This window comes from Bacillus rossius, chromosome 5 (assembly GCF_032445375.1).
Source record: "Bacillus rossius redtenbacheri isolate Brsri chromosome 5, Brsri_v3, whole genome shotgun sequence".
Taxonomy (NCBI): Eukaryota; Metazoa; Arthropoda; class Insecta; order Phasmatodea; family Bacillidae; genus Bacillus; species Bacillus rossius.
The window spans coordinates 25,360,005-25,375,135 of record NC_086333.1 but is presented as its reverse complement, the minus strand read 5'-3'; the positions used below and the strand labels follow the sequence as shown (position 1 = coordinate 25,375,135).

The 15,131-nt window shown below is 38.1% G+C and overlaps 1 protein-coding gene across 1 annotated transcript in view; it reads left to right on the top strand.

The window, feature by feature from the left end:
* Positions 1 to 15,131, top strand: part of LOC134532345 (calcitonin gene-related peptide type 1 receptor-like) — a 164,990-nt gene that overhangs the window by 91,536 nt on the left and 58,323 nt on the right. Inside the window, exons 2-3 of the mRNA XM_063368770.1 lie at positions 1,772 to 2,003; positions 5,698 to 5,836. Coding sequence (XP_063224840.1) covers positions 1,776 to 2,003; positions 5,698 to 5,836 — 367 coding nt within the window. The 5' untranslated portion in view covers positions 1,772 to 1,775. The remainder of the gene's footprint in view (positions 1 to 1,771; positions 2,004 to 5,697; positions 5,837 to 15,131) is intronic.

Below are 15,131 nucleotides of genomic sequence, written 5' to 3'. Positions count from 1 at the left end.
TTTAATATTATTATTGAGTTTTAGGAAGTAATATTTAAATAAGTTATTATTATTTCATTAATAAATATATGTGAGATCCCCATAAAAGTACGAATATTTAAAATGAAAAGGTTGAATATTTGTCATTTCAGTTTTAAAATCATGTAATCGAAGTATTGAGTTATGAATATACTTAATGATTAGACATTCTAGGAAAAAAATGGCCAAAAAGATTAATTAGACGGTGACATTAAACACCTTAAATAAATCATAAGTGGCCAAATTATTCAAAGGGCGGGAATCAGTTAACGAGCTCTTCACTGAAACCGAGACCCTTGTCTTACGATCCCAGCTAATCTCGCTCAGCCAACCACCGCTCTGTGAAGACGTGCTCGACGGTTGGCTGCATTTAGCCTCGTGGGCAGAACAAACTTCCAAAACAAATGCATTGTTGTACACCACGTAAATGCTGGAGCACGTTGAATTTCACTAGGTGTTTTGTTTTTGTAATGTACCCCGATGTAAGCGACACGTCTTTTGAAAAACTTTGTTTGGTAAATCTATTATCAATTAAAAATTCTAAACACTGGCAGAAAAATATTGCTTGGGTACGTCCTGCCTGCTTGCTTGCAGCGGGATGGTGCTGTGCGTGGTGCTGGCTGTGGCTGTTCTGGCTTCTGCCAGCGAGCGCCCCCTGGCCGCCAGCTGCCGCGCCAGGAATGTGAGCCTGCCTGAACTGCAGTTTCGACTGCACACCTGCGCGCTCTGCTACTCCTACAACCTGTCTTCTTGCTGCAGCGGGATGGTGCTGTGCGTGGTGCTGGCTGTGGCTGTTCTGGCTTCTGCCAGCGAGCGCCCCCTGGCCGCCAGCTGCCGCGCCAGGAATGTGAGCCTGCCTGAACTGCAGTTTCGACTGCACACCTGCGCGCTCTGCTACTCCTACAACCTGTCTTCTTGCTTGCAGCGGGATGGTGCTGTGCGTGGTGCTGGCTGTGGCTGTTCTGGCTTCTGCCAGCGAGCGCCCCCTGGCCGCCAGCTGCCGCGCCAGGAATGTGAGCCTGCCTGAACTGCAGTTTCGACTGCACACCTGCGCGCTCTGCTACTCCTACAACCTGTCTTCTTGCTTGCAGCGGGATGGTGCTGTGCGTGGTGCTGGCTGTGGCTGTTCTGGCTTCTGCCAGCGAGCGCCCCCTGGCCGCCAGCTGCCGCGCCAGGAATGTAAGCCTGCCTGAACTGCAGTTTCGACTGCACACCTGCGCGCTCTGCTACTCCTACAACCTGTCTTCTTGCTGCAGCGGGATGGTGCTGTGCGTGGTGCTGGCTGTGGCTGTTCTGGCTTCTGCCAGCGAGCGCCCCCTGGCCGCCAGCTGCCGCGCCAGGAATGTGAGCCTGCCTGAACTGCAGTTTCGACTGCACACCTGCGCGCTCTGCTACTCCTACAACCTGTCTTCTTGCTGCAGCGGGATGGTGCTGTGCGTGGTGCTGGCTGTGGCTGTTCTGGCTTCTGCCAGCGAGCGCCCCCTGGCCGCCAGCTGCCGCGCCAGGAATGTGAGCCTGCCTGAACTGCAGTTTCGACTGCACACCTGCGCGCTCTGCTACTCCTACAACCTGTATTCTTGCTTGCAGCGGGATGGTGCTGTGCGTGGTGCTGGCTGTGGCTGTTCTGGCTTCTGCCAGCGAGCGCCCCCTGGCCGCCAGCTGCCGCGCCAGGAATGTGAGCCTGCCTGAACTGCAGTTCCGACTGCACACCTGCGCGCTCTGCTACTCCTACAACCTGTCTTCTTGCTTGCAGCGGGATGGTGCTGTGCGTGGTGCTGGCTGTGGCTGTTCTGGCTTCTGCCAGCGAGCGCCCCCTGGCCACCAGCTGCCGCGCCAGGAATGTGAGTCTGCCTGAACTGCAGTTCCGACTGCACACCTGCGCGCTCTGCTACTCCTACATGCACGCCTACAACTTCCTGCCCGCAGCTAAGTGGAGGGCCGTCACGGTGGATGGCAGCCTGCAGCTGCGACAGCGCAACCTCACGGTGAGATGTTTGTGGGAGCAGCTTTCGCAAGTGGTTTCTATTACCCAGCTATCCTCAGTTACTCTTAATGTTTATTTACTGCTGAGTATTACCCTTTCACCACGTTTAACAGTGGTAGTACTAATGCTAAGAACTGGAGGTACAAGTTTCTGATCAGTCAGGTTTTCACAGCTAGAGTCATTGATAATATTAAAAAATACAAAGATAAGTTAATAGAGAGTGCTGACTAACCGGTGGGTCGGAGTGGCATCAGGCGCAGGCGGGTCCCTACCACCGCGATCTGCCTATCCCTGCAGCATGGCAGGGATCAACTTTGAGCCACATGCCACCACGTGGAGCCCGCTCAAGACTGTTCCAGCGCTCACCGAACGCGCTAACCGCCCCGGAGTGGGGATAGCGTGACGTCGACCCCCAAGAATCTGCGCACATGAAAGTGTGCAAGTGCGCAAGTCCGCAAGTGCACGAGAGCGCGAGAGTGTGAGAGCGAGAGAGCGCGATAGTACAAGAGCACAAGAGTGCAAGAGAGCAAGACGACAAGAGCACAAGAGTGTAAGAGAGCAAGTATGCTGCAACATTTCTACCTTTCCCTGTCATATCCTCTATAGATTTTCCATCATGTACCTAATTATTCCCCTTCTCTCCTTGTTTCCCCACCAAATACATTACATAGCTATTTCCCCTCATGGAATCGGAATTTTATTAATGTTCGAAAATTGTTGACCCCTCCGCAAAGAAGTTTCACTTCAAAAATCAGAAACAGATTCGACAAACCACTTCAAGTACGAATTGGCCCCTTACCCAATATCACGGTTCAAGGAAGCTGGAGTGAGGAAGGGAACAAAATGACATATTTCACACCTCTCATCACGCATATCTCTCGTGATGCCTGTACCCATATTGTGGTCGATGGTGGCTACTTTCCACAAATTCGTGTGGCACCATAAAATGTCAGCGATGGCCATCATTGGCATCTAGATTAATTTTATAAAATTCCATTTTGGGACAAATTTTACTGTTGTATTCGATGGATACCCGGAGGACATCTCTCAAAAAAGCACCTAAAGTGCCGAACATATCAGAAAATAAACAAATTTGTGTCCACTTTCATTAAGAAGCCAGCACTAGTGTGTCAAGCAGAGGACTTCCTCCACCCATATGCGAGCCACGAGATAATAGCCGCAGCTGGGGAGAAATACCTCATCGCTGTAAAGGAGGAGATGCATACACAACCTTTAACGACCTGAGATACCTCCAGTTCGTGAGGTCAGCAGCTACAGCCAAAGTCAGCCTGGCTCGTTTGCCACCAACCACTGATGATGCAAAAGAACATGCTTGTCGTGTATATCACCAGGTATATATGTGCAGATTTCTATTGTTATTTTTTCAATTTCTTATGTGGTCCATTTAAACACTCTTATTGTATACATATTCTGTAGCCCAAGTTTATTTTTTTAATTCTGTAATTAGTATAGATTCCTTTGATGTTCAATATGCATAACGGAATTCATAATGTAAAAAAAAAATCATTTTTGCAAATACAAAAGTGGATTGGGATAGAGAATAATCCCATGGACTTTCGGTGGAAGTTGTACGAGATAGGGCTCGTACCAATATTTACACAAATTGAAGCAGCTCCACAGACCCTCTTGCAGTTAATTTCCTGTAAATGCAAGAAAGGTTGCGCTGGGCCTGCAGCTGATGCAAAGAAGAATTTAAAAGCTATTATTTACGCACTTTCTGCCAAAATTTTCCTAAACCCACGACGACAGCTCTTCAAGTGGATAAGATGACATCCCTGCTATGCCCATAAAACAACCAGTATTTCCATCCTCGGAATTTCCACCAGGCACATCTCAAACTTTCTTATTGATAACTTAAATGTTAACTTAGTAAATGTAAATTTACTTACATATAAAAATAAATGTTTGTGATTAAGTTCGTCTTCTATTGGTTTTCACATCATTCATCCGACTGAGTTGAAATGCACACTTGACCTTCGAAACATTGGGAAGTTCTTGTCTAGGTGATATTCTGATAAAACCAATGCTTGAAAAAAGTTAAAATTTTGTTGATAAAATTTTCCCACTGCATTGATAACTCATCGTTCATCCGATCTCTATAAAAATTTTCATGCTTGACCTTTGAAACTATGGAGGTATTAGTCGATAAAACCAAACCCTAAAGCAAAAATTAAGGTGGCGCGCGAGTGTTATCGAATCATCACCAGTAAGTATTTTATGACGGTTTGTCTTTTCTATTGTTTGAATAATAATGGTGGTGTGCGAGTCAAGATAGAGATATAGATAGAGATATATAGATATAAAGGTAGAAAGAAAGAGAGTGATGCAGTGAGATAGAGAGGGATAAAGATAGAGTGATAGAGAAAAATAGAGTTTTGGCAAGACATATAGATGTATAGAGATATGTATCGGGATAGAGAGTTATATAGTGTGATATATAGATGTATAAATGTAGAGAATTTTAAATTTATATACATAGAGGAAACAGATATATAGAGATAAACATAAATTGTTACAGATGTAGATATAGAGATAATTATACAGCAGTTTTAATATGGAGATAGATACATAGATATATACAAAATATGGATATATATAGAGATACAGAGAGCTATGGATATATAGTATAGTAAGATAAAGAGACATATAGATAGAGATTGAGAGATTGAGAGAAAGGAATCGATATGGAGAGATTAATAGAATGAGTTATAGAAATATTAAGAGATATTAATATATATATAGATATACAGAGAGATTAAGAGAGATATAGATAGAGAGATGCTTTGTGTGTTTACAATCTTAATAATGTTGACAAAAATATAATTAAAGAGGCATTGCAACACATGCCCGGCATTAGCTAGATATTATTAAATATTATGGTAAAATTGTTAATTTTTCATTTAATATTATAATTTGGGTTAAATTATACTTATTTTTGTACCTTAAGTGGATAACAATTAACACCGTAAACTTTCTAAACTTGGTTTTGCGAGGTTTTCCACAAATCTTAAATTTAAAAATAACTAATTATGGTGTTGGTGTAGGAAATAATTTTTACTCAATTTTCAACCTAAATACCATTTTAGAATTTTTTTTTGTCATTACTGACAAGACTATTAAAGATACGAGCACCAATCTGAACTGAAATTAAAGCTAAATAAATTCCCTACACATTTTGTTCTGGTGAAATTTATTTTCGGACCTGTAATTTGGCCGACATTCACCTCGAAACATGAATAAACTTAAGATACAAACCTTTTAAAAATATGATAAAAATTTGAAGAAAACTTATCTTGGTAAATATTATACAGAAAAAAACGAAAACAGTCCCATTTTGTATAAACGCATACTTAAGGAGATATAGTCGAATACCCTAAAAAAAAAAAAAAGCAAAAGCATTTCTGGGTTTTGACCGTCCTTTAGCTAGCACAGCTTTTTCGATGTTGCAAATCTGGATTTTTACCACCAGTACTAATCAAAAAGTCATATCCAAATATGAGGTATACTTCATGTAATGCAAGTTTCAAAGTAACTTTTGACTGGCCTAATTTATAAGTTTGACTTCATGAATTATTATTTTACAAGTTCTAGACTTATTTGATTTTCAAACCTAAAGGTTTTTAAGACAACAAATTTTCACTCAAGCACAAGCACGATGAAGTTGGCGGTTTCAGGTGCAGGCCAACGTCTCTGACGAGGCTACGCCGCTTCTACTCAGCTTCGTCGACTCAGTGGCTGTGTCGAACTGGCGCGCCTGCTGCCACCAGGCGGCCACTTGCTGCACCACCATGCTGACCACCCAGTCCGTGCCTGGTCAGTGGCTCTTGTGTCATTGTTACATTGTTACTGTGGCTGCTTTCAACCGTTGTGCATGCTGTCACGCCCTACATTCCAAAGACCATCTTTGCTTACTTATTGAGACACTGGAATAGCTGAATGTAAATCAATAACAAAAATAACAACTGAAATAACTTGTGATGGCCATATTTTGAACTTATGTGATATTTTCATTGGATTTATCTGTAGTTTCTCCTCTTAATCGAACCAATGAATGACATATTAATTTCCTAGTATTCAGTCTATATTGAATAATTATATTCCTCTGTGAACAATTACAAAATTACGACTTGACTTTGGTAACTGCAAGTGCTTCGTCAAATAATAAACCCGACAATGCAAAACTGTCTAATCAGACCAAGTAACTTTTTTTTTCAAGACATAGCGCAGCTCTCCTTTTGCGACTGTAAAGAAACACTAAGTATACAACTAAATTTAAGGACAGTGAAAAGCTGTAATTGTTATGTGTATTTTGCAATTACAAGTTTATTAATGGTATCTGAATTCTAACGAGTGTCGTATATTTACTTTATATGGTAAGATAACTAACTAATTGAATTTATGTAAGAGAAACTTGGTAGGCATGTAAGGGTTGTCAAATGGTCCGATGCAAATCATTCTAGATTTTTAATGGGCACATGAATCCAAGTGTGTTGCCATGTGTTTAGCTGAATGCCTAATGAATGCGCTTATATTGGTAACTAAATGCCATTCTGTAGCTGAATCTATATGTTAAACAACGGCCAAATAAAACCAAATAGTGTTAATCTTATGTACACGCGTGGCATTACTGGAGTTATAATATTTATATCTAAATGAGGGCCGAATACCTTGTTTGAGGCTCAGTGCTTGAGTGGTCAGATCACCGGATTCTTACCAAATCAATTTACGTTTGTTATCAGAAAGAGTCGGGAGCTAATGCCATTTATTTTCTCGATTGGAGCTGATGAGCTGCCATGTGCTGATGATATTTATCGTGGTAGCACGGTTTCCCCCACCATTATAACTCGTTGCTTCTTCATTATCCCATTACTCGTCTCTACTGAACTTGACGGAAAACAAATGTTAAACATTTTTTTTTTCATTGATTCATTCAGACATAATTTAATAAAAGAAAATACAATATTATTGGTAATTAAATTCCAGAGTTTGGGTATCATTTTCTGTGTACACATTAAATAAAATTTAATGCAAAATGCACTCACCAATAGAGCTCTGAGTCCTCGGTTCTAACTCTCTGGGGTCATTCGATTAAAAATGGCGATGGGTCCTTCCTCCTCAGAGGCAACTTGCAGACTGATCCCATACCACTAAAATCAAAGAATATAGGCCTATATTACAAACACTAGTATTATTTCATGGCGGTCATCTTAATTCCGCAATTTTATTTTCGTCTACTTCAGTTCGTTACTACCATGTTGGTTTGTTTTTCACTCGCTAGAATGCTGTAGTACCAATCACCAGACTATCATAGCATCCGAAATCTTGTCGACCATTTCGCTCGTCATATTAAGAATTCTGTAATTATTTATTTTATAATCCGGAAAATTTCCAAAAAATTATTAAAAATTATTTAAATTTTTTTGTTAATTTTAAAGATTGTTATTCTTTTTTTTATCCTTTGTCGATGGGAAAAATTAATATTATGTTAAAATATTTCTTTGATTAAATATAACCTCGATTTAACAATTTACCATAAAAGTCAGTGTCCCAGGTTCAAGAGAAAAACACCCCATATTTTACACACATTATTTACTTCATAAATTGTACTAAAGTACAAACAAGCAAATTCTTAAGGTCTTTAGTGTTTCTTGAATTCTCCATCTGCTACCCACGAATGAAAGCGAGGTATAGGATCTTCCATTTTTTCGTTTAAGAATCTTCTCTCAAATAAGTGTCAGGATACATAGTTGTTTGAATATTTTTGGAATAGAAGCCACTGCGAATAAGCTTGTGGTCCAAGTCTTCGGTGTAGTAGTTCCTAGGCTTCAATTCACGAATATGGGTCACAGGGAAATGTTCGGGACTCCAATTCGCAGTAAAACCTTTCCCGTTGACACCTTTATGCTTGAAGATATGCACAATGTCACCGACACCAGATTTTCTTGTTGGGAAATCATATTTGAAGCAGGTTATCGTCCTTAAAGTATTTGGGTTTCATTTTTGTAGAAGAATAAACAGTGTAATTTTATTCACTTAAGAGTTTCGGTAAAATATCCAGCCACTTGTAAAAATCCGTAAATTATGAACTGCCGCCACATCTTGGTACGCAATGTTCTGTTAAACCATTCGACTACAGATATTTTCACATTACTAATTGCAGAGTAGTGCTTGATGCCAAACTTCATCAAAGCATTGAAAGTCACATTGTAGAATTCTTTGTCGAGATCTCTAGGCAGATTCAACCGTACACGGCCATCGCGCATATTGTCTGCAGTGCCCTTGGTAACTTCAGTCGAATTATTCTTAAATTTGACAGGTCTGGCCCCAGCGAACTTGCTGTACACGACGATGAACATCAACATGTACTTTAAACTTTTTTTTCATTCGGGAATATGGTACTATATCAACAACGTCCACCTGAAATAATTCATCAAGTTCACGCACTACGACTTTTCGATGAAGTTATTTTCGCCTTGCAGGAGGATGAAGTTCGTATGCGATTCCGATTCAAGTAATATTATGTAGCCTTCTTCCCTCTGTTCTTCTAGCATTGAGATTATTTATTTGGTGTGGAATAGTTTTTTGTACTAAGCGAACCCAGCATCAGTCTCACACGATAGATCAATTATTTTGAGTAGTATCAATGCACATAGTCAAAGTTCTGACAACTTTTAGCTTTTCTTAACCTTTACCATGTACTGCAAGATTACTTAAAAGATTAGTGATAATGGAAATTTTTTCATGTTATTCGTCTTTGTGTATGCCACTTCCTAATCGTTATCGTGAAAATTTTCATGAGTTAGCTCTAGCAGTTTTTGTTTAATTGAAAATTATCCTAGGAATATCTTTTAGGTTTCATGCGAATTAGCAGTTCGTGCAAACATGGAGTCCACGTGTTTTTTTAATCCTATGCATATGTGATATTTTTTGATAAAAAAGTTTATTTCTAGATCTAACTATTGTACGGTTTACTATACACTCTGTATGTAGGTCGTGTAATACTCCGACTCATAAAAGACAGATAAGGCCGGACCATTGCTTTAACTTGGTGTTCCCATTTCCGTAACATTTCTTGTGCATAAACTCGGTACTCGTAAAGTCCCGTAAAGTCCTATTTTTCTCAATCTGGCTCATATTTCCTCTCTTTGCAGTTGGTTCCTTGTCATCAACTTCTGCTTTTAGGGTGATGGGCAGTTCGTCCTTATTTTCTCATTCGTTCGTTAATGTGACTAGGTATGGTTTAAATAGCTCATTTTCCATGTCATATGAATGTCTGGCTATTCTAGCAAGTAGATATTTTGCAGAAACATACTGTACAGCTCAATGAAAGTCATTGGCCAAGTCTGCCATTGTAATGGCAAAAAATAGATCGAATGACTTCCTTTTACACTTTTTATTAGTCCGCAGAAACTTTACCGTTTTCTTCCAAACACGAATCAATCACATTCTTGCTGTGTTTAGCTAGATATGCTTTCGTTGCATTCAGGCTATTTTTGAAGATCCCCAAATCTTCAAATTCTTTTTCTATCGATATTTAGATCATATCATAATTAAATAATCCGAGGCCTATACACTCTGGTCGATGGCAACCAAGTAATCTAGTAATTGAATTTTTGTACGTTCTAATTTTTGACCGAGTAATGAAATGTATTTGCGGATTTAGATGTCGTGAGACTTAAGAACAGTATGCAGTTGGTTTTCAATATGCAGAGCGGGATTGCTACGATCGAATTAAAAATGCTATGACTAATGATGGCGATAAACTGATCGAGGTACCTGCCATCATAGAGAGGCCAATCACTGACGATAACTAGGAATTCGTGCTCATTTTTCCAAAACACATGTTTTTTTTTTATTTCTTGAAATATTATGTCAGTGTCTACCTTCTCGTTGTAACTATTCTGTAAATTAAGATCTTCCATGCGAAACAACACAATAGTTAGGTATTTTGCTTAATGTCTGACACAGGTAAACACGGTCTACTTTTGCCTGCTTACCCATGAAAAGTATTTTTGTATTATGCCTTGCTTCTCGCATACGACGTCGTCGAAAACAAACATGAAATTGGCTCTTTCTTTGCTAGGAGGCACCACATCTGCATTGTTTGTAAACCGAAAATACTCCAGGCATTCCACCACTCGTAAAATCGTAGTCTAACGCTGATACTTTGGCTGTTGCAGGGACTTGGAATACAAGCACACGTTCTCAAACAGAAGTCTACATGGTTCATCCAGCAAACCCAGTGGAATGAATGTTTTACCGTAGTTTGATGGCCTTGCCATTATCCATTATATGTTAGAAGGTAATAAAGAGCCGTGTCATGCTTCGCTTCGTCGTCCTACGTAATAAACACGGGCAAACACACTTCTTGCTTGATGACTTGCATGGTAGTGGCATAATTCTATAAAAGCAAACATATTTATATTTTTAGCTCTGTTGTGCATGATTTCTCTAACAAGCAAGAACCAAAAACAACATTGGTGCAGGACTTTTAGAACTCACTGATAAATTATTTGCCTTTCGAGCTACACATTCCTTAGTCAAAAGACTAGTTCACGGTGACATGGACATTAATTATCTTGACAAAGTGTACAAGCAGCACAATATTGCCTGTTTTCTTGGCAAGTATTTGGAATCTAGACACTGAGCTGACTAGCTACTGGCTCAGGGAGCCGAAGATATAAGTGACTCGCCAGACGCAAGAATAGGATAAAAAACCACCGGATGTGTTTTTATAGAATGTGATAAAGGCTAAAAAAAAATAGGAATAGATACTCACCAGAATTGAGAAAGGACCAGCAATAATGAGGATCACTCGCGCAAGACTTGTAAATGTGTGCAAATTATCAAGAAATAGGATAAACCTCGATAAGAAGATTACTACCGGATTTATACCTTGGCTTTTTCCTGTTTTAGATGTTCTCGGTGGCCTCACATGTGCTACGAGCGGTATGGTGCGAACAGTCAACACTTCGAAGAACTAGTTCAAGCAGTTAAAAGAAGATCTTAGACACAATGCTAACAAGAAACCCATTGTTAATGTGTAGAAATGGTGCAGCACTTTACTTACGCCGCCATAATAATTAGGTCTTTATGTCATACAGAAAAGAATATGCGACTCAAAAATATAGATTTAGTATACTACTCCTGAAAACTGAAGATAACTACTACATTTCCGAGGAGTCTTCATGCGATACAAACTACCTACCAAGTCAAATACCATTACCATTAATAATTTAGACATTTCGGCAGGCCATGCCACTCACTGAGTAGAATACATCAATCTTAAGTAAATGCCGAGTTATATGCAAGTTTCAGTAATTTAAGATTTCCTCCAGAACTAAGTCGGTACCTTCGCGGGACCATAATGTACAATTAAGAAACCGAACAGTCACCTAACGAAACAAACTGAAGTCACTTATTTGTGCTTTATAATTCTTGTTCGAATTAATTAAAGATGTTCACAATATTGTGATACAGTGTCATGTCTAGAACACTTACCTTGATAGGTCGTAGCTTAAAGTTGCGAGTGGTTGATTTCACACTTTGGAGTTAGATTGAACTGGCACATTTTCAAACATAAAATGCAATACTGAATGTTGATTAAGATAAATGCAAGATCTGCTTTCTGAAAAGTAATAGGACTGTTCAAGAAATACAGTTACCTGTTGGCCCTTATGAGATCAATGACATTGCAAGTTACATCAAGGAAAAATTACCACCAGATGTAAACATCCAACTACTAGGTAATCCAAACACCCAAATGTATTCTTGCATGCAGTGACATTGTTGAATTAAATAAACCAGGGACCAAGTGCACGATGCAAGAATTCAAACCACAGATGTATGATGCAGGAAAAAAAAACATACGAATCTACGCACACAGTGACACACTGCATGTGAGTGTTTTACGAATAAACTGCAATTTGGTAAGTGTAATGTATCTCAAAGGAAGGCTAAACAATCCGCCAATGGTTACCCCAATAAAAAATTGTTTGAAGTGCCGTAAAACATAATTTACGTTCCAGTCATCCTTCAGAATCATGAATTAAATAACAGACACTTTAAAGTTTGTAATACAACTTGACTCTAGCAATTTTCGGTCATCAATTATTTAAACTCGCAAAACATTAGTATTATTAGAGAATTTTAACAAGCTTGTTTCAACATTTGTACAATGTAAGTCGATCGTGGGTTGTTGCAAACTGTTACGACGTATGATACGTATACACAGACGATCAAATGACAGAGGATACGTACGTCTCGTCATTTCTCTGTCAGTGATACTGTCCCAACAAGAACCAAGTCAAAGCCATGTTGCAACCATGGTCGCAGACATCATCGTCCATGTTTCAACGAAGTAGTCATAACTGAGAGTATTGCCGAGGATAACCGTTAAGATATATGTGTTCCTGAGCCCGAGGCCAACGAACCAGTCGCAACCGGAGTAGATGAACCAGTATCCAGAGTCGACGAGGCTGTAGCCAGATTCAACGAGGCAATCCGTGGAGTGCTAAATAATCTTTGTATGAAAATGAGTAAAGTCCTAACCTAATACATGTGTATGATTTGTGTATTATTTGTTGTATAATTTTTAGTTTATGTGTTTTATTTCTAGAGTTTTATTGTACCTGTAATTCAACGTCCTAAGAAACATATTTAATTAAACAAAAAATATTAAAATGTAATTATTTTGACTTACATAAATTTTTGACTCAGCAACAGTGGGTATGTAAGTGTGGCTCAAACGACGGAACCATCAATCCCCCTCTGGCTGTGGTGCAATGCGGGTTGTCTCTCTTTAGTGTGTTTCCCATGTTTAGTTGGTAACCAGTTTTTTTAATGTCGACTTTAATGTAAGGCCTGCCATCGCTATCGGAGATTTTGATGGCAGCGACGCCGACGGCAGCGGAGATCCTGAGGGCAATGTTACGAACAGTTGTAGTTATACCGGTGGCAGATGGACCTACTGTTGCAGCACTGCAAGAGACTTCAACATATGCAGTTCCGACAGCACCACAGCCTGAAGCCTGGAACCGGACATACATTTCTATGCTAAATACTGTAGCCAGGACTTGATGTTTCATGATTCAGAGTTCTTTGGCTTCTAGTAAGCAATAAGCATTGATGAGTATGATTACTATAGGAATCTTTGTTGGAATATGACTGTTGAGAAAACATTTTTTTTCTATATACAGGGATTTTTCCTTTATTAGGACCATTTTTGTACATGATTTAATACAATTTGTTGTAGTTCTTACTAAGCATACCTGGTAATACGCATACTCTGGCCTGGTAGTTCGGAGATTTTCATCCTTAATGCTTGATATGTCATGACTGGTTTAAAAAGTTTACCATACAGTAGTAACACACTTATTAAGTTATTATAGCATTATTGTTTGTAAGGAGGATTATCAGTATGTTCATCAGAAGGTAGTAAAATAATAATTTTTCCACAATAATTTGAGTGATTTAATTACTTCAAGCCTGACTAAGGATATTACTAAGACAGCAATGGTTTAAATTTATAAATATATTCAAAAATAATTTTATTAAATATTTTTGTATCTTGCTTCGGATATTTTTGTTTAAAATTTTTGCATTACAATATTCCAGACAATATTATGACGTTGGTTTAATGGATACTTGTAGGGATACTTTAAAAACCCTTTTGCTATACTTCAAATATTTAATAAAATAAATTTATAATAAACATTGAAAGGAAGTGTCAAACATTATTATAGGTGTCATATAACATTCAATAATTGATCTAACGCTTGCAGCAAATAATATGGCCAGAGACCTTTTAATTAAGTCCGTCTGGTTCAGTCATTTATTCTAAAACGATTGCCCTATGCAACAAAAGTATAATCCTACGATAAGTTTGAATAAGCACTTCTACAAATTTTGTGATTAAGATTAATGAGTGCGTTATAGCACACTATTTAGTTAGTTAAAGACTAGAAGTATTTTATTGGAAGTATCTTTAATGACTGTGTTTACGGTCTTTGATTTCTAACACTTATTTTGATTAATTTTTTTCTTCACTTTTTTGAATTGTTAAAATTGTTTATGCATTTAGGAAATATTAATCGACAGATTCTCTTAGCAATTATCAAGGGATGTTTAGTTTAAAATGAAACTAAATACACTAAAACTATTATTTTTAATACAATTTTTGAATCTCAAAAATATTATTGGTGTCAAATACGCCATTAATCATAAAGGTAAGGATTTTTTTTGTGTAATTTCATTTTGAATTAAGCCAACTTGACCAGTTTACGCTGATGTCCAAGCAAAACACGTGAAAGTTAAATATTTTTTTTATTATTAAAGTTAAAATACACTTCAGATAATATTTTTCACCATATGTTTAATTCATTTATAGTTCAAGTTACAAATATTTTTGGAACTTAATGCGAGATTATACTATTTATAGTATACAGTAATTTATTTTTTTTCCTAAAAAGAAACAAATCGTTTTGTTACTGATTTTTCCTTTGACCATTAAACTTTTATACTACATATTTTTTAAATATAAACATAAGAATATTAATCATGTATGCATAGTTTTAAATTTAAAACTTTTTCATTGCATAGGTTTTCATTACCACAACTAATTTGTTTATATTAGGATAAATTTAAATGTAACTTTTTTATTTCAAAATTTTCTTTTAAAATAATTGTATACGGTAATTTTTCCTAGTTTTGAATTATTTAATTGCTTAGTATAGAAACTATAGCAAATTTCAGATAAAATAATATTTCGTAATATTACAATACACACTTTTCTTCATTTTAATGCTTGTTTTCTTCTTGTAAATAAAATTATTCAGCAAAAATATTAAGTTTATTTTTAGAATAGATGAAGTCCCAGTAGTAGCCTGTTATAAAATTAAAAAAAAATCCTTAGATTGGCAGAACCCAGGTTTTTTTCATACCAAGATTGGCTGGGTGAAGGCTGTCAGAGCGACCTGGCAGTCCTGCGGCCAAGAGCGCGGGTGTGATGTTCACAGCCAGGGGCGGATTAGTGGGGCCCCGCGTCTGCCCTCACCCTAGCACCTGTCATGTAAGGTGTACACCACTAATGTCTATTAGAACCTCTTTT